Raw genomic sequence first — 24,078 nt, forward strand, 5'->3', positions numbered from 1 at the left:
CAAAGCTCTGAAAACAAATCTGATGACTGAGTGGTAACTTTACATTCTTGTAAGAATAATTAAGCCGCTAAAACCTGACGACTGTTTTACCGCTTTGTTGTTGTGTTAGTCGCTCAGTGTGTCCAACTCTTCGCGACCCCATGGGCTGTAGCCCACCAGGCTCCTCTGTCCGTGGGATTCTCCAGGCAAGAGTACTGGAGTGGGTTGCCATGCCCTCCTCCAGGGGATCTTCCCCACCCAGCGACTGAACCCAGATCTCCCGCATTGCGGGCAGATTCTTCACCGTTTAAGCTAACAGAGAAGAATTTACAAAGAATACATCCCCGCATCTGAACCCCACAACTACTGCGTGCTGCTGTTTTCAACATTTTACCATGTGGGGAAAACTCTGGAGTAACTGAGGTCTGAGCGAGATAAAATGGTGATATATAAATCAGGTCGTCCCAAGAAACGAGAGAATTCAATTTCCCTTCTTCCGGTACACTAGAGGGCGAAGCGGCAAGCTTTGCAGCAGCAAGAAATTAGAAACGAGAGCCTCGGGGGGACTACACTTCCCAGAAGCGCTCTGCGCAACTCCCGGCATGCTCAGCGGCCAAGGCCTGCACGTCCCAGGTTGCCGCGGGGTTGGACGTTACTCTGTCGTTCCCTAACCCAAAGCGGTGATGGCCGCTGGCTCTCTGGCGGGAGTCGGCCGTTTAGCTGTACATCTCATTGCCAGGGAACGGGCGTCGGAAGGTTCTCAAACAAGATTCCACTTCTTAGGGCGGTAACGGCGTGCACTGGTTGGGGTGGGGCGGTGAGAGAAGCGGAGCCGCTGTAAACCATGCTGGTGAGCTACGGGTCCGTCTGTGGAGAGGCCCAACTTCGCGAGACTGCGCGCGGTGCGAGCCTGTGCTGGGAAGCGCGTTGGAGGTGCTACGGGCCGAAAACTACATTTCCCGGCATCCTCTTGGCGCCAGAACTACGTTGCCCGAAAGGCTGAGCGGGATTCGCCCCGTCTTCTCACCCGGCTGCCTCCGGCTGGAAAACCCGTGAAATGTGGGGCCGCTGGGTTCGGCCGCTCCTGCGTCCTGAGGTTTTGAGCCCCTGTGGGCGTTTTTCGCCGACCCTGCGGAGAGGTGAGGAAAGGCACCATGTCGCCCGATGCCTTTGTTCGCTGTGGGGAGGTGGTGCCGGCTTGGGCGAGAGGAAGGCGAGGGTGCCGCCGCCCCCCTCCAGCCCGCTCCGGGGCCTGGCAACCCTGCTGCCGAGCCTCGCCCCGAGGGGTTGAGGCGGGAGGCGCGAGGGCCGAGAACGGGAGCGCGAGCCTCCGAAGGCCTGTCTTCCCGCCTGGCTGTTTCGCTCGAGCCCCGCCAGGTGTCCCTCTGAACCCTTCTCTGTCAAGGGAGGCTGGTCGTCCCCGCCCCCTCGCAGGCGTGTAGTTTGTGCCCGGAGAGGGCCGTCACCTTTCGCGGTTTGTTCAAACTTAGACTGTGTTACTCGGGTGCCCACCTCGAGCCCAGGTCATTTGGTGATCTACAGCGCCCGTTTCACTTCAGGTCCGCTTTATTTTCGCTGTAGTTTTCGGTTCGGTTCAGTTCAGTCGCTCAGTCGTGTCCGACTCTTTGCGACCCCATGAATCGCAGCACGCCAGGCCTCTCTGTCCATCACCAACTCCCGGAGATCACTCAGACTCACGTCCATCGAGTCAAGTGATGCCATCCAGCCATCTCATCCTCTGTCGTCCCCTTCTCCTCTTGCCCCCAATCCCTCCCAGCATCAGTCTTTTCCAATGAGTCAACTCTTCGCATGAGGTGGCCAAAGTACTGGAGTTTCAGCTTTAGCATCATTCCTTCCAAGGAACACCCAGGGCTGATCTCCTCTAGAATGGACTGGTTGGATCTCCTTGCAGTCCAAGGGACTCTCAGGAGTCTTCTCCAACACCACAGTTCAAAAGCATCAATTTTTCAGCGCTCAGCTTTCTTCACAGTCCAACTCTGACATCCATACATGACCACTGGAAGAACCATATTTTTCGGTACTCGGGAGCAAACTCCAAAAGACGGTGAAGGACAGGGAAGCCTGGCATGCTGCAGCTTGTAGGGTCGCAACGAGTGGGACTCGACTGAGCGACTGAACAACAAACGCTTTATTTACGCTGTGGTTTTCAGTACTTGGCAATCGCCTTTCAAGAAAAAGGAATGTGATCATTGGAAGCTACAGTGGTTGACGGGCAGGTGCGCCTGTCACCAGTGTGTGCTGGACAACTGAATTTATTGAGAGTCGTTTCCAGAATCTTTTCCCCACAATTTTTAAACCCTTTGGGGTTGTCTGCAGAGTAGTTACTTCGTACTAACCTCAGCGTTCTCTATTCACCTTAAATCTTAAGTGCAGGGGAACTGAGATGTCCAGCACCACAACTTTGAGCTGTTTTGCTCGTTTCATTTTAGTCACACAGCAAGACTGCAGTTATTGACCGCCTCCCCGCGCCCCCCCCCCCCCATCTCTAAGACTGCTGTTTAGTGCCCAGGGTCCTTGGCACGGTATTTGTACTTACTTAGGATGAGCTGGTTGGATGGCATCACTGACACAATGGACATAAGTCTGAGCAAGCTGCAGAGATGGTGAAGGACAGGGAAGTCTGGCCTGCTGCAGTCCACTGGGCTGCAAAAAGTCGGACAGGACTGAGCGACTGAACAAAGGTATTTAGTTTGTGTGTGTATTTAGTTGCTCAGTCATGTCTAACACTTTTGAGACCCCATGGAGTTTAGCATACATACACATTATGATGTACAAAAGGGATGTTTTTTGAACCCTGGGAAATCACCCCAGTCTCAATTTTTTGTAAACTTTCAGAGCTAATATAATTTGGGTCCCTCATTACTAAACAAATATTTATTGAATGTTTACTATGTTCAAGTAGTTTAAGCTTGCCTCAAGTCAGTATTCAAGGAATTTGAAAACCTTGACCTCTGACTCAGGGAAGGATCTTAGTTTTCATCTAATTGAATTACCGTTTTAAAGATAAAATAAGGCACAGGAAGATGTTGTGGAAGTTTTATGACCACTGGTGCTGGTTTCCTAGTTCATTACTATTTCTCTTACTTAGCAGAACATCAAAAACACTGAGCTTCTAAAAACAGATTTTTTGGTTGTCCCTGAGAAGTCAGTCGCATAGATCTTGTGTTGGTTTATTATTTAATATATTAATCCTGATTGTCTTGATGGAACTAGAAAAGCATATGTCAACAGACCAGCATGTAAAAATATATATTAATGATCAGCTATGTTACTGAAGTGTTGCAACTCTAAAGTTAGTAATATTTTTTAATTTTTAAATTTAATTCAAGTATAGTTGATTTACAAGGTTGTGTTAGTTTCCACTGTGGTGTTATATATATACACATCTATACTATATGTTCTTTTTCAGATTCTTTACCATTATACTTTATTTCTGTTTTGAAAATTCTTATTGAAACCTAGTTGATTTGATTTTATACATAGCAATTTGTATCTGCTGCCAAACCCTTAATTTATCCCTTCTCACACTCATTCCCCTTAAGTTTCTATTCCATGTCTGTGAGCCTGTTTCTGTTTTGTAAGTACATTTGTCTGTATCATTTATTAGATGCTGCATGTGGGTGATAGCATATGATAGTTGTCTTTCTCTGGCTTACTTCATTTAGTATGATAGTCTCTAGGTCCATCCACGTTGCTGCAGATGGCATTATTTCACACTTTTTATGGCTGAGTAATATTCCGTTTTGTATATAATCTCTTTTTTTGTTTAAAAATTCTTTTTACATTTTTATTAGAATATAGTTGATTTACAGTGCTGTGTCAGTTTCTACTGTATGGCATAGTGGATTAGTTACACACGTGCGTGTGTGCTGTCTCTTCAGTTGTGTCTGACTCTTTGTGATCCCGTGAACTGTAGCCCCACCAGGCTCCTGTGTCCACTGGATTCTCTAGGCAAGAATACTGGAGTGAGCTGCCATGCACTCTTCCAGGGGATCTTCCTAAGCCAGGGGTCAAACCTGAGTCTCTCGAGTTTCCTGCATTGGCAGGTGGGTTCTTTACCATTAGCACCACCTGGGAAGCCCCTATAGCTATACATATATCCAGTCTTTCTTAGATTCTGTAGGTCATTATGGAGTATTGAGTTCCCTGTGCTATACAGTAGGTTCTTAATAGTATCTGTTTTATATCTCCTGAATTATCCTTCCCCTCTCCCCCCTGGTAACCACAAGTTTGTTTTCTACACCTATTTCTGTTTTATAAATAAGTTCATTTGCTCCATTTTCTTAAATTCCACATATAAGCGATATCATACAGTATTTGTCTGTGTGTGTCTTCACTTGGTATGACATTTTCTAGGTAATGCATGTTGCAAATGGCATTATGTCCCTTTTTTCTGACTGAGTAGTATTCTGTTCGTGTGTGTGTCTGTGCCTCATCTTGTTTATCCACTCCTCTGCTGATGGACATTTATGTTGCTTCCACATCCTGGCTATTGTAAACAGTGCTGCAGAGAATACTGGGGTGCACGTATCTTTTCGAATTCTGATTTTCTCTGGGTATATATGCCCAGGAGTGGGATTGCTGGGTCATACGGTAACTCTGTTTTTAGCTTTTTAAGGAACCTGCATACTGTTCTCCATTGTGGCCGTACCAGCTTACACTTCTGCCACCTCATAGGAGGGTTCCCTATTCTCCACACCCTCTCCTCTCCCTTTATTATTGTAGGCTTTTGATGATGGCCATCCTGACTGGTGTGAGGTGATACCCTGTAGTTTCTGTGTGCACTTCTCTAATAATTAGCAGTGTTGAATGTCCTTTCCTGTGCCTTTTAGTCATCTGTATGTCTTTGGGAAAATGTCTTTATGTCGTCCACACATTTTTTTATTATTATTATTTTTTTGCTATTGAGTTGTTTGAGATGTTTGTATTTTGGAAATTAATCCCTTGTTGGTTGCATCATTTGCAGATTTTTTCTTCCAGTCCATAGGTTTTTTCAGTTTGTTTATGGTTGTCTTTGTTTATGGTTGTCTTTTCAGTTTGTTTAGGGTTTGTTTATGGTTTCCTATGGTTTCCTTTTCCAAAAGCTTATAATTTTGATTAGGTTCCACTTGTTTATTTTTGCTTTTATTTCTATTGCCTTGGAAGACTGACCTAAGAAAATATTGATAAAATTTATGTCAGAAAATGTTTTGTCTGTGTTCTTTTCTGGGAGTTTAATGGTATCATGTCTTACATTTAAGTCTTTAAGCCATTTTGAATATTTTCTTGTGTAGGGAGTGTTCTAATTTCATTGATTTACCAGGTTTCCCAACACCACTTGCCGAAAAGACTGTTTTTCCCATTGTGTATTCTGGCATCAGTTGTCAAAGACAATTCATCATATGGCTGTGGGTTTATTTCTGGGCTCTGTGTCCTGCTCCATTGATCCATATATGTTTGTGTGCCAGTGCCGCACTGTTGGAATTTCTGTAGCTTCATAGTATTGTTTGACATCTCAGAGGGTTATGCCTCCAGCTTTGTTTTCTTCAGGATTAATTTGGCAATTCTGAGGGGTTTGTGTGTGTGTGTGTGTGTGTGTAGTTCTATATAAATTTTAAAATTATTTGTTCTAGTTCTGTGAAAAATGTCATGGGTAATTTGGTAGGGATCGTATTAAATCTGTATATTGCTTTGGATAGTATGGTCATTTTAACAATATTCTTTTAATCCAAGAGTGTGGGGTTTCTTTCCATTTCTTTGAATCACCTTCAGTTTTATTAGTGTTTTATAATTCTCAGCATATAACTCTTTCACCTTCTTGGTCAAGTTTATTCCTAAGTTTTGTTTTGGTTTTTTTGATGCGGCTTTTAAAAGGACTGTTTTCTGACTTTCCTTTTCTGATATTTCATTGTTAGTGTAAAGAAATGCACATTGATTGGTGTGTGTTGGACCATCTTTGTGTTCCTGAGAGAAACCAATTTGATCATGATATATGATCCTTTTATGTGTTGTTGGATCCAGTTTGCTAATATTTTGTTGAGAATTTCTGCATCTATTTTCATCAGAGATACTGGCCTGTAATTTTCTTTTTTGGTAATGTCTTTGTCTGGTTTTGGTATCAGGGTGATAGTGACTTCATAGGATGACCTTTGGAGTGTTCGCTCTTCTTCAGTCTTTTGGAAGAGTTTGAGAAGGATCAGTATAAGTTCTTTGTATGTTTGGTAGAATTCTCCAGTGTAACCATCCCATCCTGAACTTTTGTTTGCAGGGAGTGTTTTTAATTATACATTCTAATTCACATTCAAGCAGTTGTTTTGTTCATATTATCTCTTGATTCAGTTTTGAGGGGCTCCGTGTTTCTAGAAACTTGTTCACTTCTAGGTTGTCCAGTTTATTGGCATATAATTATTCAAAGTATTCTCTTATTTTTTTTGTATGTCTGCAGTTTCAGTTGTTATTTCTCCTCTTTCATTTCTTTTTCTGTTTATCTGGATCCTCTCCCTTTTCTTCTTGGTGAGTCTGGCCAGATATGTTGATATTGTTTATCCTTTCAAAAAACCAACTTTTGGGGGGTTTTGTTTGTTTTAGATTATTCTTATCTTGTTTTAACCACACCACATGACTTGTGAGAATTCTAACCAGTGGACCACCAGAGAATTCCTCATTTTCTTTGATCTTTATTATTTACTTCCTCCTAGTGACTTTAGGTTTTGTTTGCTCTTCTTTTTCTAATTCTTTTAAGTGGTGGCTTAAGTTTTTTTGAAATTTCTCGTTTTCTTGTCTTTCTTTTTGTTTTTTTTTGAGGAAGGCCTGTTTTTCCGTGAACTTCTCTCTTAGAGCCGCTTTTGCTGTATCCATAGATTTTGCTTGGTTGTGTTTTCATTATCGTTTGTCTCAAGTATTTTTATATTTCCCTTTTGATTTCATTGTTGACCTATTTTTTTAGTAGCATATTGTTAATTCTCCATGTGATCTTTTTCTTTTCTCCCCTCCCTGCCACCCTGCCCCGACCCTGGGGTTGATTGCTAATTTCTTACCATAATTGATCAAAAAAGATGCTTGAAATAATTTCTATCCTCTTATATTTATTGAGGCTTGTTTTGTATCCTAATATGTCCTAGAGAATATTCATGTGTGCTTGAAAATCATGTGTGTGGGGGGATGTAATATCCTAAAGATATTAATTGCTTCTAACTGTTGTATTGTGTTCTTGAGGATCTCTGTTGCCTTGCTGATTTTCTGTCTGGAAGGTCTGCCCACTGATGTCAGTGCAGTGTTAAAGTCTTCTATTACTATACTCCTGCCAGTTTCTCAACTGTGACAGTATTTGTTTTATGTATTAGGTGCTCCTATATTGGGTGTGTACATGTTAGCTACTGTAATATCCCTTTATTATATTGACCCTTTTATCATCATATAGTGTCCTTTATCTTTCATTACAGCCTTTGTTTTAAAGTCATTTCTGTCTGATAGGAGTTTTGCTGCTCCCGCCTTCTTGTCATTTCCATTTGTATGAAGTGTCTTTTTCCGTCCCCACCCTTTCAATCTGTGTGTCTTTGCCCTAAAGTGGGTTTCTTGTAGACAGCATAATGTTGGTTCTTGTTTTATTATCCAGACTGCCAACCTTAAGTCTTTTGATTGGAGTATTTAGTCCATTGACATTCAAGGTAATTATTGATAGATATGTATTTATTGCCATTTTAAACCTTGTTTTCCAGTTGATTTTCTATTTGTTTCTTTCTTGCTTTTTGTGTTTCCTTTTGTGGCTTGATGGTTTTCTTTTGTATTATGCTTGACTACCTTTCTTCTTGGTGTTTGCGTATCTATTGTATGCTTTTGATTTGTGGTTATCTGGTTTCCAAGTTTGTTAATCCATTACTGTATCTTCTTGCTTTAGATTGGTAGTCATATAAGCTCAAACATGGTCTAAAAGATCAACATTTTCATACTCCCTTTGCCCACATTTTGTGATTTTGATGTCCTATTTTTATGTCTTCATGTTTATCCTTTTCTGTTCATGGTAGTTATAGTTACTTTTGAAAGGTTGTTGCTGTGAAAGACTCTGGGATTCTTGGCCTATGGAGGAGCAGAATTAACACTGGGGCCAGTGACGAGGCTTGATAGCTCAGAGCTTTTGTGTAATAAAGTTTTATTAAGGTATAAAAGAGATAGACAAAGCTTCTGACATAGACATCAGAAGAGGGCAGAAAGAGTGCCCCCCTGCTAGTCTTTAGCCAGATGTTCTAAGCTACCAGCAGACTGCTAATTAGAGAAAGGAAATGTCTCAAAACTCAGAGACTGGCCCCAGGCCCCTCACCCACAGCATGCATTCTGAGATAACGTTGGCACAAGGTGAGTTGTCCCAGGCCATAAAATGATTGGCATGAATCTTGAAGAAAGGCAGGTTTCCAAGCAAAGACAGCCCCACTAACATAGCTTCAGAGAACACTTGCATGAGTAAAACATACTGGTTTGTCAAGTCGGTTCTGAGTCTTAGTTGAATAGCTTAAGATACACATTTTTGTAAGAAAAATGCATTGGTTAGCTCAAGGTTTGAGAAAAGTTAAGTTCAGGTGTAACTAAGTGTTGTTATGGCAATACAGAATTTTAAAAGAAACCTTTTTAAATTTGTGTAAAGAAAGGGAAAAAAATCTAACACTTTTTGTTTCCTCCTGCCGCTTGAAAGAGAGAAAAAATGTCTGTCACTTGCAGCCTATTTCCTCTGTTTGAAGACCCCTGGCCTTCCTGCCTGTTACCCTCTTACTTTCTTAAATTTTTTTCTTAATCTGTGTACTGGTTTATTTAAGTGATTTACTTTCCTAGTGTTGAGCTTCTCTTTTCTCTAGATTCCTGCTTCTCTATTTAGGAACTTTTTTTCTTTTTAGGATAGGTCTAGTATTGCTATATTCCTTTAGTTTTTGCTTGTCTGAGGAATTCTTTCCCTCTCTTTCTATTCTAAATAGTAATACTGCTAGGTAGAGTATCCTAGGTTGCACGGTTTTCCCTTATTTTGAATATATCTTGCCACCAGAGAAATTAGCCAGTAGCCTTAAGGGGGTTCCCTTATACCTAATTCTTTTTCTTATGCTGCCCTTAAAATCCTTTTTTTTAACTTTTGCCATTTTAATTATAAAGTATCTTGGTGTAGGTCTGTTTATCTTGGTTGGGATCCTCTGTGCTTCCTGTATTTGGATATCTGTTTTCGTTCTTTAGGTTTGGGAGGTTTTTGGCCATAATTTTTTCATTTCTTTCAACTACATTTTCAATCCCCTTTTCTCTTTCTTCTCCTTCTGGGATCCTTATAATGCATAGATTGGCATACTTTATATTGTCCCATAGGTCTTTAAGTTACTTTCATCTTTCTTCATTTGACCTTTGTCTGCTGTTTTGATTGGGTGATTTCCAGTGTTCCATCTTCCAGATCACTTCTTTGTTCTTCTGCATTATTTAGTTTATTCCTGTAGTTTGGTTTTCATCTCAGCAAATGAGTTTTCTAATGTAACTGGCTCTCGAGCTTACAAAGACACCAGCATCATCAATCTGCCAGTCACGCGTCTGTGGGGACGTGCTCAGATTTCAGCCCTACCTCTGGGTGTGGGCAGCCTGCTGGCACTTGTGTGTTCCCCACGCTAGTCGAGTCAGAGCCACACCTGCTGTGGGCATGCCGAAACTGAGGCTGCCCCTCCCGTCACGCTTGGATTTACCGTGGGGCTTCTGTGGCAGACCAGGCTTCATCCTGTGCACACTGGCAGTTGCGACCCAGACCACACTGCAGCCCCGTTGGCTGACAGGGCAGTCCTCTCCAGAATCTGTCCGCCCCCAGGCGCACCGGCACATGTGTGTCTCAGGCTGCGGGCACAGTGAGGTGGCCGGGACCAGCTCCGTCTGCCTTCCGCAGGCCTCTGCTGCTTCCCCGAGCCTCTGCAGCACCCTCTCTGTCCCAGCTGATTGCCTAGCCAGTGATGGGGGTTCCCAGAGGGAGGGAATTTTTTTTCTTGCACCGGTTCCATCCCAATTCCTTTTTCTCTTTCTCTCTCTTCCCCTTTAATCCTACCACATTACATGATGATCTTTCTTGAAACTTTGAGTGTGTGAGATACGCTAGTGTTCAGTGGGTGTTTTGTGAGAATTGTGTGTTCTGTGAGCTCGACCCTCTTCTATCTTGCTATCTTGATGTCTCCCTTAAGACAAATACTCTTCAGTTAGGCCGTCTAAGAAATGATTCTATTTCTTTGCATCTGATTTACACGTAACTCACATGTCCGCACAAAATATTACAAGCCAGCTGCCCCTGCAGGTTTACTACTTAGGAAAGAAAGCAGACCACTATCAGAGTGAGGGATGAAGAGCAGCAGCTATGGATGGACTCCACAGTTTGCTTCAGTTTTACGTTTTTTATTCCACTTTGATTCTTTGAAGAGCTAGAAAACGCACGCAATACAAATGTTGAAGAGCATGTTCATTTTGTTACTGTTTTGATAGAACTTTGACCAATAGTGGCTGCTTTGACTTCGAAATCTGACTGCATTAGTCCTGCCTGTTAAGATTTTAAAGCATTATAGGCTTGGACTATACCTCAAAACTACTGCACAAGTAGCTCTAAAACTTATATTTAGGTATATTTATCTTTCAAAATCTTCATGGCTGAATCTGATACACAAATAAGGTTGAGAACCACTGGCCTATAGGATAAACTTTAAATACCATTGCACTGTAAGCCATGATCCTCACAGTCTGGGTCAGTCTAGTTTTCTCGCCCATTCGCCCTATTCCCTGTATCTACTCTCCTACCTTTGTAGCAGTATTATAGAACCTACCACTCTCCAGATGTTTTTTTTAATCTTCCTGGATGTTTCATATATTTATATACACACACACACACATATATATATACACACACACATACATTTATATGTATGTAAGAAAAGTCAAACCAATTCTAAGTAATTTCAATGCCTTCCCAAGTGAAGTTCAAGAATATTTATAATACAGATATATCCACCACCAAACAAGGTAACAGTCTTTTTAGCATTCAATCAGAAATCACCAAGCATGAAAAAATCATAATGAAGAGAAAACACCCCATAATGAAGACGAAAAATCAGCCATTTGAAACCAAGCTAGAACTGACAGATGCAAGAATCAGCAGATATGAACGCGTTTTAAAATTCAGAAGATAAGGAAGAGGTGAGACGACCCAATGCAGAAGTGGTGACTCATGCACAGGCCGCGCACGGACTAGAACCCTGGATTCCGACTTAAAGCCTGCCGCCAGGCGCAGCTTAACTGTCAGCTGCCATTCCCTGACGCGGCCTTCGTGAGTCTGCAGGCAGCTGACTCACGGTCGCTGTGCGCTCAAGCCGCTGTGAACGGCGACCGGTATTTGCGGCCGCTCCACGGCACTGGCATCACCGCCTCACTTCTCCGCCGGATCATCGGGTGTTAGCTTCTCACAGGGAACCTAGATCCCTCACGCGCACAGCTCACAGTAGGGCTTGCACTCCTACGAGGATGGAGTCTAACACCACCCTGAGAGGAGAGCAGAGCTCAGGTGGTAACGCGAGCAGGGGGAGAGGCTGTAAATACAGATGACGCTTCACTCGCTCACCTGCCTCTCCTCCTGCCGCACGGCCTGGCACCCGGACCGTGGCCTAGGGGTTGGGGACCCCTGTTCCGGACAGTGCTCAAAGCCAGGAAGATTGCTGACCACTGTGCTAATGTGTGTCTGTGTGTGTGCACACGTGCAAACTGATCCACCTTTACATCTGCTTCCTTTTATATCTGGTTACCAGAACTCATGTGAGTGCTTGAATGAATTAGTCTAAAGAACTGGACATCACTTTCATTATTTGAACTTAGAGTTTAGATTAAAAACGAAAAAATCTGTTTCCTGCCTTCCGGTCTACAAAGTCAATGAAGACATCTGTTGTGTCTGGTTTTGCTCATCATCCCCTGTCCCCAACACATGCCTAGCACTCAGATATTTTTTGACTGGCAAGATACATGGGAAGGAATCACATTTGCCACACACTGTACTAGCAGAATAAGTGATACTTGAGGTTGCAGCTTTGTCTTTTAAGTGCCTAGGTGTCTTAAGTGACTTAGGATAAAAAGGACAGCATGAGGAAACAGGGCGTTTCCAGTCTGAACCCCAATTCTGCCAGAGACTCTGTGACCTTAGGCAAAACCTTAGGCTTTACTTTTCCTAGGCTTGATCTTCTTATCTAAATAGAAGGATAATACCACCTTGCCTTGGTAGTATATAAAGTATCTAGCATAGTACCTTGTGTTTAACTGGTGTTTATGCTAATTAGCAGTTATTTTACTTAATACATAATAATAGCAATAAAGCTTTGTATGGTCAGAGTTCACTTTTTAATAAAATCATCAGCAGTAGGTAAAACAGGACCATTTTGTGTCTAGGTTAAAAATCGAGAGTTTATTGAAATAGGACATTTATTTCAAAGCTAAGAAAAACTTCTTAGGTCTTTTATGTTGATACCACTAAATACGCCAGGATTTTAAATCCAGTTCACTGACTGATTCAACAGTAAAGTGTCATGACCCAGCTATTTGCCAAGCACTGTTTTAGGTACTGCGCTCAGTTGCTAAGTCGTGTCTGACTCTTTGCAACCCCATGGACTGTCGCCCAGCAGGCTCAGGCTTTGTGCATGGGATTTTTAGGCAAGAATACTGGAGTGCGTTGCCATTTCCTTCTCCAGTTTTAGGTACTAGAGATACAGTAATGAAAAACAGTCGAGGCCTCATGGAGCTGACATTCTGTTTCAGAGTGACAAACGGTAAATAAGATAATTTCCAATTAGAACTAAGAACTGTGTAGGAAATAAAATATGGATATTTAAGAGTGGGAGGATAGAAAACTACTTTAGATGGGGACATATGTATAAACAATTATCATAGCTCTATGAAAGACTTCTGCACTGAGGAGAGTTGGGCAGTTTTGTGGCAGTAATATCCGAAGTCCTTGATGTATATTATATTATGATGTTAAACTGACTCTTAAAATTTCAGAATACTAAAAGAAAACATTTATTGATTGTTTTCTAGGTACAGAATAATGTTGGAGACTTTTCAGATAAAAAGAACAGTGGACTCAGGAGTTATCTTGCTTTAAATTACAGAATTCCTGAGCAGAAGAGCTGGAACTATATTATAGGTTTACGGGGGGGAATGCTATAGAAGCTAGAGTGTGATGCTTCTGTCACTACAGAAAAATAATTCTCTTTTCAGACTTCATCACCAGCACAACCAAGGAAGGATATGATATGAGGCGAGTGGACATAACTCCTTTAGAACAAAGGAAATTAACTTTTGATACACATGCATTGGTTCTGGACTTGGAAGCTCATGGTGAGAGACGTGGATCCCTCTTGAAAGGAGAATGTTAACAACACTCATAATAGATTACCTAGTCAAGACAGTATCACTGTTATCAACCATTACAAGTCATCATTTAAATATAAAACCTGTCCATAAGTATACTATTTGAGTCATGTAAATGGTATAACTTAAAGAATATTTACTGTAAAGAGAAATGCTCAAGATATGTTCAGATTAAACAGCATTATATGATTATGTGTACAGAATAATTCCAATTATTTATAAAAAACAACCATTGTTTCTAGGCTGATATTGTTTATGTGGAAGTACAAGCACAACAGAAAAAAAACACAAATTTTTATTTTCTATTAGAAATTTTAAAAATCAAAGAACAGTCACAAAAAATTACCAGATATCAAAACAGTTACTTAAAGTATGTGATACTATAGGAATAGAAGAGTTGACTTAAAGGAATAAAGTGACATTCAGAAATGAGTGTGTAAGCATATATGAATATATATATCATTGTAAGGTGTATGTGTATATATATATATAAGAAAGCAATTAAAAAGGTATTACAAATTAGGGAAAGGAAGGACTTCAATAAATGAGTTATGATAAATGACTGGCTATTAGAATAAATTTCTCTACAGAAAATAAATTCTAGATTGATTAAAAGCTAAATGTAAAAGAAAAAACTAAAAAATATTACAGAAATATTTTTAGACTTTTATAGAGTAAGGAAGCAAGACATAAGACTGAAAGGCAATGAAAGTAAAGACATGTGACCACAGAAATATTTAAATCTGTGTATCAAAGGATATCTATAAGGTTAAAAATGTTAGCAACACATGTGACAATGAGCCTTTTGCTTTAGTATACAAAGAATTCATGTGAATCAATAAGAAAAGTTAAGCAGTTTTATAGAAAAATGGACAGAGGCCATAAATAGCTCACAGAAAAATAAATATATGAAAAGATGTGCTGTGGTGCTTAGTCGCTCAGTCGTGTTTGACTCTGCAGCCCTATGAACTGTAGCCCACCAGGCTCCTCTGTCCATGGGATTCTCCAGGCAAGAATACTGGAGTGGGTTGCCATGCCTTCCTCCAGGGGATCTTCCCCACCCAGGGATGGAACCCAGGTCTCCTTCATTGCAGGCAAATTCTTTACTGTCTGAGCCTCCCAGGAAACCCAGAATACTGGAGTGGGTAGCCTATCCCTTCTCCAGGGGATCTTCTCAACCCAGGGATCAAACCCAGGTCTCTTATATTACAGGTAGATTCTTTACCAGGTCTCTTATATTACAGGCAGATTCTTTACCAGCTGAACTACCAGGGAAGCCCATGTGTAAAGATATTTAAATGCAATTTTTAAGTATAAAAATAACAATGCAATACCATTTTTATACCAATTATATACTAAAAAAAGAAAAAAAGACCAGTAATACCAATGTTGATGTAGATACGGGGAAATGGATCAGTGGAATTAAAACTGGAGAGTGCTTTTAGAGAGTAACTTGGTATAATCTGTTGGTTTTTAATTATAACCTTTTTGTCTTTTCAAAAGGCTTCAGTTGACCCTTGAACAACACAGAGGTTAGGGACACCGACCGCCTGAGCAGTTGAAAATCTGCCTGTAACTTTATAGTGGCACAATTCCTCATCCATGGGTTCAACCAACCAGAGATTGTGTGGTATGTTAGTATTTACTATTGAGAAAAATCTGCATCTAACTGGACCTAAGTGAGTGAAGTCGCTCAGTCGTGTCCGACTCTTTGCGACCCCGTGGACTGTAGCCCACCAGCCTCCTCCATCCATGGGATTCTCCAGGCAAGAATACTGGAGTGGGGTGCCATTTCCTTCTCCCGGGAATCTTCCCAACCCAGAGATGGAACCCAGGTCTCCCGCACTGCAGGCAGACGCTTTAACTCTGAGCCACCAGGGAAGCCTTAAGTGGACCTAGTCAGTTCAAATCCATGTTGTTCAAGAGTCAACTTTATGAAAATTTAAATGATGGAAGTCTATTTGAGATGGATGTGCACTTATTAAAAAAATAAATACCTATTTGCTGTTTATAGGATTTGACAAAGCACAAGCAGAAACCATTGTATCAGCATTAACCACTTTATCAAATGTCAGCCTCGATACTATTTATAAGGAGATGGTCACTCAAGCTCAGCAGGTAATATTTCCATTTTTATCACTTCTGATAGTCTCATTAAGATAATCTTTCATAACCCACCTTCTGTACACACCTGCATCTTCCTTATTGTTCTCTCTAAAGGGACCAGAATCCTTTAGTAAAGTCAGTATCCAGAGAAATTGAGGAGTTAGAATGGTCATCACAAAATTATGGTAACACACAGAATGAAATGTCAGATCTTTCATTGTGTAAGGTAATTATTTTGTTTGAGTCATGAGATGGTGGTAGACGGTTAGTGAAACAAGTTTTTCCCCATAGAAGCCCACCACAGCAGAGGAGCTGACCACTTGACTGCAGTCGTGTGTGTGTTCTGGCTAATTTTCACAAACTTGGAGAGCTGGAAGGGACTTAATGACAGGGAAGTGTGAGTCACTCAGTCGTGTCCGACTCTTTGGGACCCCATGGACTGTACCCTCCAGGCTCCTCTGTCCATGGAATTCTCCAGGCAAGAATACTGGAGTGGGTAGCCATACCGCTTCTCCAGGGGATCTTCCCGGCCCGAAGATCGGACCCAGGTCTCCTGCATTGCAGGAGAAGCCCTGCATGGCTGGGAAGGACTTCATATATCACCTGGCTAAGATGCTTTCCCACTCTGTTGTTTTCCTCTATTTCTTTGCATTGATTCCTTAGGAAGTGATCTTTTTTAATCTCTCCTTACTATTCTTTATTATATTAATACAGAATAAGTATATTTATTCTGTAATAAAATGTTTATTAAAGATTAAAACAAAAATAATAATATAGTTAATGCCTTAGAAGTCCTTCATAATCATATTCTGGGGGAACAAGACTGACAGCCCCTTGAAGCCTGAGGTAATTCTCCTTAATATTTTTTTTTTTAAGTATTTATTTATTTAGCTGTGTCCAGTCTTAGTTGCAATGCACAGGCTCAGTAGTTGTGGCACACAGGCTTAGCTGCCCTAAGGCATGGGAGATCTTAGTTCCCTCACCAGGGATTGAACCCATGTCGCCCCACACTGCAGGGCAGATTCTCAACCACTGATCACCAGGGAAGTGCCCCTCGTTCATATTTCAAGCAGAACTGCTTAAGAGATGACAGTTAAGGATGGTACTAGTCAGGGATGTCAACTGTACATAAAGAAAAATACTTCTATATAGGAATACTATTTAAAGCAAAACTTCTGCACATCCAAACATTCATTGGAGCCAAACTGCCCTGCTTAGATAGATATCTGAGATATCTTCCCACGTAGATATTTTTTAAATAAACAAGATTATTTGTTGAAGAACTCTTAGAGGTTAAGTAAGCAATTTATTGGGATTCTTTCATTGAAAAGACCTAGACATTAGTTTCTCTTCACTGGGGAATCCTTCTCCTCCTTGAATCTCCTGCTTCTCATTTTGCTGTCTCAGATATATAGGTTTCATATGCTTAAATTTTTTTTACTTAGCCAAGCAACAGTATACCTTGTAGAAAGATAATTGTGTGTGTGTGTTTGTGTGGCAGAGTTTTATTAAAGTATAAAAAGAGAGAAAGCTTCTGGCACAGACATCAGAAGCAGGACAGAGAGCACCCCACTTTTAAGTTTCCATGAAGTTCCATGTAAGGGGATGGTATTATATAGATCACTAGATAGATGACTTTAATTTTGCATTTCAGGAAATAACAGTACAACAGCTCATGGCTCATTTGGACTCCATCAGGAAAGATATGGTCATCCTAGAGAAAAGTGAATTTGCAAATCTGCGAGCAGAGAACCAGGTGATACAAGTCTCAATTTATTAAGAATAAAATACTGATTTCACAAGTATTCTACTTGATGAATATGACTCCAAAAGTTTCATGTGGTTATTAAATAAGTTTCAGGTAAAAGTCTACTACGTGTTTAACCATACCTAATCTTCCTATGTATAAGTCAGTGTTTTGCATACTTAAAGAATTGTTTTTTAAAAAGAGAGTTGTATTTTATATGGGTCACATAAAGGAGGAAATCTTTGAGGTACATATTTTACAAAATTTCTAGTGTGGTTTAGAATAATGATTTCAGAGCTGAGAGTAATGTGGCTTGGGGTGAGGGAGGGTTCTATAATTATTTTTGTCACTTAAAAGAAAAATGTTTCTGTAATTCGGTCAGAACTTTGTTGTCCACTAGCCTAAAATACTAGAATATCAGCCTACTTCTTTTTAAAGCAGACTACAGTAGGTCCCTCTTTATCTGCATTTTTGCTTTCCACAGTTGTAGTTATGTGTAGTCAACACAATCTGAAAACATTAAGTAGAAAATTCAGAAATAAACAATTCATATGTTTTAAACTGCACACTCTTCCAAGTAGAATATCTTTCACCATCCTGCTTCATCCCCACAGGACATGAATTATCTCTTTGTTCAGAGTATTCACACTGTGTATGCTACCCACCAGTTAATATAAGAAAAAAACATAGTATGCACATAGCTTTCAGTACTAGTCAAGGTTTCAGGCTTCCACTGGGGGTCTTGGGACATATTCCCGCATTGATTGGTGGGACTTCTATATTAAAACATAAAAACATTTTCTAATGTCAAAGAGTCGGACACGACTGAGTGACTGAACTGAACTGAATGTCATGTTCATATTATTTTCTAATAAGATGAACTATTAGTTTTTTTTCTTTATTTATAATCAAATTTTATATTAGAAATCCATAGATTGTCCAATTTTTGCTTTTGCAGGGTTTCTGATTGTTTTTGATAAATCATATGGACTTTGGGTTTAACACCAATTGTGTGTGATCTTTCTTTATACCTAGAAAATGAAAATTGAATTGGAACAAGTTAAACAACAACTGATAGTAAGTGAAACTTTTTTCCCCACTTTAGAATATGTAAATTTCAGATATTCATGACAAGATCACTTTTAAAATATTTTTATTTTCTTTTAAAGAATGAAACTAGTCGAATCAGAGCAGATAACAAACTGGATATCAACCTAGAAAGGAGCAGAGTAACAGATATGGTAATGTGCTTTTAAATGTACTTTTTTGGTCACTTACTCCTTTTAAATTCCTTTTAGTTTTTTTTTTTTTTCTCCAACCTCCTGATAAGTCATATCCTTTAGTTTACAGATCAAGAAAAGAAACTTATGGAAGCAACCACAGAATTTACCAGAAATGTAAGCTGCTGGGTAACAGTTCCTCTGTCTTCCTACAGCTGTCATGCTGCCCTCACGCGAGTCACTCTCACGCGTGTCACTGTGTAGCTACCCTCACGTGTATCACTATGTAGCTCCCATCACGTGTGTCACTCTGTATCAGTCAGGACTTGAACAAGCTGGCCCTATACAGCCCGTCATTTCCTCATCGCTGCTACTAGAGGTAACCAGTACTTTGGGGGAAGCTGCCGCTAGGTGGGTGGTAGTACTGGAGCTGTGACTTGTGACTCGGAATCAAGCTTTCCAGGGAGCACTTTTTTTTCAACTATTTTTACATGGAAGAGAACTCTTTTTCAAAAAGACAAGGAGTCATAGTATTTAAGTTAAGTACTAGATTCAAGTAGTTCTCTTACATTATTTTTTAAGTAAATATTTATTGAGTGCTTATTATATGTTAGATCCTACTTTACTTACTTTCTATTTATTTAGTTATTGTATCAACCTCTGGGTGAGGCAGGCACTCTTACTCCCATTTTACCAGTTCGGAAAGTGAGGCCTTGAGAGGTAAAGGTCACAGAGCTAGTAAGTGGTAGAGCCAGGACGTGAACATGGATTCAAAACTCCATACTCATAAATACTGTTTCTCTCAGTAATCCTAAACTGTAATACATTACTTAATCTCTATGGCTGAATAAAACCTAGCTTTCTGACTCAGCCTAGTCCTTTCCTTTTTTAAAAGTTATAAGCCACTTGGCCTACATTCTAACATGAGAGACATCATTCTTGATTATAATTCATTAGAAGTACAGGTACCATTTGCCTTTCCAAGCAGCCTGTTCCCTTCTCTAACTTCTTGGCCAGGTAGAGGAGATGAAATCAAATTCTCTCACAGCTAATTTCTGAGCTCTAAGTATCACCTTCTTTTCCTACCCTTTATTAGCCCCTGTGCATGAAACATTCAGTGTTAACAAGCGTATCTGCCATGGTCTTTAATATTGGTGTCAGTTTACCATAAATCTGGTTGGTTTTTCCTTTTGTAAAAGATACTTTAAGTTTTAACTACTATATCTTAAGGACTTTATACCCATAAAGTGATAGTTCTGTGACTGACATTTTTGCTTCTTAGTTTATCCTTGTATATTTAGGTCTCAAATATAGGCATACCTTAGAGACACTCCAAGTCCAGTTCCAGACATAGCAATAAAGCAAATATTGTAATAAAGTGAGTCATAGCAATTTTTCAGTTTCCCAGATCTTATAAAATTTACATTTACACTATACTGTATTTATTAAGTATACATTATGTCTCAATAAACAATATCCATACCTTAATTAAAAAATAAGAATCACTAAAAAGATGTTAACCAGTTATCTTCTGAGCCATTACCGAGTAGTAATCTTTTTGCAATAACATCAAAAGTCACTGATCACAAATGACAATATAGTAATAACAAAAATGTTTGAAGTATTGTGAGAATTACCAAAATGTGACACAGAGACATGAAGTGAGCAAATATTTATGGAAAAATAGTGCTGATAAACCTACCTGACTCAAAGTTGCCACAAACCTTCAATTTGTTTTTTTTAAAAATGCAGAATTTGCTAAATGCAGTAAAATGAGGTATGCCTGTAACTTCCTGTGAGGTTTTTAGTGGAATGTGCCCAGAATGTGATAATCCTAGTAGTCTTCAAATATCAAAGTAGAAGGAATAGTTTTTGTCAGTTTATAATGTTCACGTAGTTTTTATATTGCTGTGCTTTTTTTAAGCTATGTTTCCCCACTTAAAACTTTTGTTAACACAAAATTAGCCCCTAAATGAGGGTTTCTAAAATCTAATTATCTCTTTCTTAATTACTACAGGATACCAAAACCAGAGGTATTATTTCAGAGACCGGTAACAAAATTGACACTGAAATTGCTTCTTTAAAAACCCTGATGGAATCCAACAAGCTTGAGACAATTCGTTATCTTGCAGGTAAGACTGTGTTGTCAGAGAAAGGAATTACTATCATTTGATTTTCAGACCTATTCGCTCCTACCTCCCAAGGTAGCCCTGTGACACAAAAGGAGGAGCTGTAACAGATTTATTGTTTGGTCCCCTGCAGTGCTTGGAAAATATAAGTTTAATAGGCAGCTCTGCATCTTCTGAGTAGGAAAAAGTGTACAGAAATCAAAGACACATAAACAGCCATACAAAATGATACAAAGATTAAACTAGGTATTCCACAATGAAAATAAGTGAGTATTTTTTAGGTACAGATCACCAAAATAGATACGGGCTATTAAATACGACAGCAAACAAAGGGGTAGAAATTACCTCCATTCTTAAATCCAACTGAGGAAGCAGGGATACTGCCCAGAATTAGTTTGTCACATACTGAGTTCCTCAAGAACCTTGTGACCTGACCAATTTATAGAGCCCCAAGGAGTTAGGAAGAATGCCCTCAAATAGTATTTTTCTTTTTTATAAAAAAGTAATATATTTTCATCCTAAATTGGTCATATAATTCAAAGGCAATATAGTAAAAATGAAAGCCTTCTCCTCCCCATATGTATTTACTATTAGTAGTATATATCTTTCCTAGGCTTTTCCTTCTGTATGTGAACAGTGTAGATTTTAAAAATAGTAATTAGATGATATTCTACAGGCTACAACTTTTAAAAAATTTAACCAAATGTCTTGAACATGTTTCCATAAGAATACATAGATATCTTTTTACTAGAAATCATAGTATTGTATAATATGAAAATACCGTAATTTACCTAAATAGTTATTTATAGACATTCTCCTCTGAAGTTTTCATTATTAAAAATAATATTGCACCAAATAGCCATGTACATGTGTGAATAAATACACATACACACATTACATCCTTGTGCCTTCATGCTAGAATTTCTATATAATTAATTGCTTATGCACATCTAAAAACTGGGATCAAAAAATACACACTTTTAAGATTTTATGTTATTGTTGTCCAAAATAAAATTGCTGCTTTATAGCATCAGTGATTTTTCTGGGCAGGCACTCATTATATTGGAGCAACAGCAGGAGTAAAGATGAAGCCCCCAGCCCCCTACTGATGATGCTCACCTCTACACCCCCTTCTTCTCCTCAACTTGAATGACTTAGTTTCTGCCTTTTTCAAATACTGGGCTTCTGCTGAAGATCTATTTGAAGAAAAGGATTCTAAGGCTAAAATGAGTTTCAAAAACCATAGCAAAAGTCTCTGGAACCAGAGTAGTAATGCTCAGGGGAAATTCCAGATCAGCCCGGTTTGGAGTGATCATTCCCACCTTGAAAATAGATCTTGAAGCACCCCATTAGGAAGAGCTTCTGTTCCACTCAGCTTCTTCTAGTGTATTTACCTACTCAGTGTTGCAGTTAGTCTGCGCATGGTGATGGTCTCCAGAAAGCTTTTCATTCAGTAGTGGACATACACGAGGCAGCCTAACAGACTTAGTGGCAGTGGGAAAAGAAATCAGCAAGTCTGTTTAGAAAGTTAGAAGATTTCCTAAGTAATGTTCCTTTCCTTTTTTCACTGAGGATTTACAACTACTTGTTCTGAAGGCACTGCGCTTCTTTTTAAGCAACAGGAACTACTTTAGAGTCAGGTACACACAGCCTTGAGTCCTGCTTCCACTGCTTGCTCACAGTACAGCTCTGAGCTTGTTGCCTCATCTATACGATGGGAATACTATCACCAACTTCATAGGGTTTAATTATGGCTAAATAAGGTAATATATGGAATTCTTCAGCACACTACCTGGAACATGGTAAATAGCAGCAGGATCAAATGAGAGAATGTGTAATTGACCAGTGACAAGGCAAGAAATTCTTTAAGTGTTATTCTTTCTCCTCAATTGTCCAGCTTCCCACTGTGACTTAGACCTAATCCCATTCCTTAAAATTAGGGAACTCTTGTCATTAACCAAGTTTTAGTAGTGGGATCAAATGGGATAATATACAATTAATTTACACATTAAAAATAGAATAGCTTTACTAAGAATGGCTATTTCTTATGTCTTTAATATTGAAGTTTCCTTTTCATCTCAGAGTCTCTAAAATCATGGCTTTTTAAACAAACTAAAAAACTAGGGAGTCCAAAAGCCTCACCCAGATTCACCACCTTGAAAACAGAAAGGTTTTCTATTTAGAGTGATGTAACACAGACAACAGGTGGTCTATTAACTATTTTAAAAGTCTGGTGTTTTTTCTGCCTTTTCTTCTACCTCACTGAGTTGTTTTTGAAGAGTTTTCATTAAAAATTCATTTTTCTTAATAAATTTTTAATAATTATGAAATCACTTTTAATGTACTTTTAAGACAATTGAATTTGTCTTATGGATATGTGGATGTCTGTTCTTCTAGCTTATGACTTAATTTTTTAATGTCGGCAAGGAAAGCTTTTCACTTAAAAATTATATCTAAAATTAATTTGTAATTATTTAAAGTAGTATTGTTAATAATGGTAATATTAATAATGACTTGAAACACTGTTTATAGATTCTAATGGACGTACCATCCATACTTTTAAATTACTTGTCATCCTTATGTAAAATATAGGAAGCTTTGAAGAATTGGTATTAATCATGCCCTAATGGATATCCTTTATTGTTAGCTTAATTTTCTAGGGGATGAAAAACCTAAGGTAGAAAATTGGCTGGATTTCCTGATTTTTTTTTTTTTTTTTTTGCTTTCAAATTAACTTGAAAATGACATTATTCTGTTTGGCTCTGCGGGATAACCTCAAATGCGTGACCTATAACACGGCTTCTTCTCGTCACAGCCTCAGTGTTTACTTGCCTGGCAATAGCACTGGGAGTCTATCGACTCTGGAAATAACAGTGGAGCTGCTGTAGCTGTGCATGCTCCTCCTCCTGCTGCTTTGACTCTTGGAACACGGCCTGGATGGATTTACTCTGAACATTTAAAGTGCAGTAGGAACCAAATACACGATTATTTAAAGTACATATGGACTAAAAGGAAATACTTTAGAATGGAAAGGTATATTTTGTCCTTGTTTTTCATGTATGTCTTTATTATGTTGAAAGAGGCCATTCCAAACTTGATTGATTTGTGATAGGGCTTTTGTCTTTATGCTTTTGATAGCTCATAGAAACTGAACTAGTTTTTTCGTATGTTTACTTGAACTGTACATCATACAGGATTTCTTTCATATCTGTTGCAGATCTGAAATCTATTCCCAAGCCCACATGCTTGATACTGTATTCATATAAAATATATACAATAATAAAGTTGTTTGGATTTTAAAAGCACCTTATCATATAACTAGAGTTAGGTTTTTTTTGTAATGAACTGAAACAATAAATTTTAAAACAAATGTGCCCTAGTTCAAGTATGTGACACTCTGTATGAAATCGTAGAAGTGTTCATTTCTGATTCACAAAAACCAGTTTATCCCTGCTTCTTGGGAACCCATCTTAAATTTGCTACATAAACAAAG

General features: G+C 39.2%; 1 protein-coding gene across 5 annotated transcripts; it reads left to right on the forward strand.

Moving 5' to 3' along the window:
* The first annotated feature begins 575 nt into the window (after window positions 1–575).
* Window positions 576–23,955, forward strand: CCDC90B (coiled-coil domain containing 90B). 5 transcript variants are annotated; one of them, XM_069564883.1, is made up of 10 exons: window positions 582–1,118; window positions 13,231–13,350; window positions 14,887–15,013; window positions 15,398–15,501; window positions 17,144–17,245; window positions 18,272–18,313; window positions 18,406–18,477; window positions 18,580–18,633; window positions 20,474–20,588; window positions 23,401–23,955. In XM_069564883.1, exons 3-10 carry the CDS (start codon window positions 14,986–14,988, stop codon window positions 23,454–23,456), a joined length of 573 nt encoding a protein of 190 aa, XP_069420984.1. In that variant the 5' UTR covers window positions 582–1,118; window positions 13,231–13,350; window positions 14,887–14,985; the 3' UTR covers window positions 23,457–23,955. The 5 variants fall into 5 exon arrangements, 4 of the variants coding, with proteins under 4 accessions (XP_069420983.1, XP_069420984.1, XP_069420987.1 ...); XM_069564885.1 differs by having other exon boundaries at window positions 952–1,118; window positions 13,231–13,270; XM_069564882.1 differs by lacking the exon at window positions 14,887–15,013 and having other exon boundaries at window positions 576–1,118.
* Window positions 23,956–24,078: the final 123 nt, after the last annotated feature.

Source organism: Ovis canadensis, chromosome 21 (genome assembly GCF_042477335.2).
Source record: "Ovis canadensis isolate MfBH-ARS-UI-01 breed Bighorn chromosome 21, ARS-UI_OviCan_v2, whole genome shotgun sequence".
Taxonomy (NCBI): domain Eukaryota; kingdom Metazoa; phylum Chordata; class Mammalia; order Artiodactyla; family Bovidae; genus Ovis; species Ovis canadensis.

Coding starts and splice junctions, on each gene's coding strand:
- CCDC90B (XM_069564882.1), top strand. CDS start 1,037: ATGTGGGGCCGCTGGGTTCGGCCGCTCCTGCGTCCTGAGGTTTTGAGC. Junction 1,119..13,230: donor TTCGCCGACCCTGCGGAGAG/GTGAGGAAAGGC, acceptor TTCTCTTTTCAG/ACTTCATCACCAGCACAACC. Junction 17,246..18,271: donor ATCTGCGAGCAGAGAACCAG/GTGATACAAGTC, acceptor CTTTATACCTAG/AAAATGAAAATTGAATTGGA.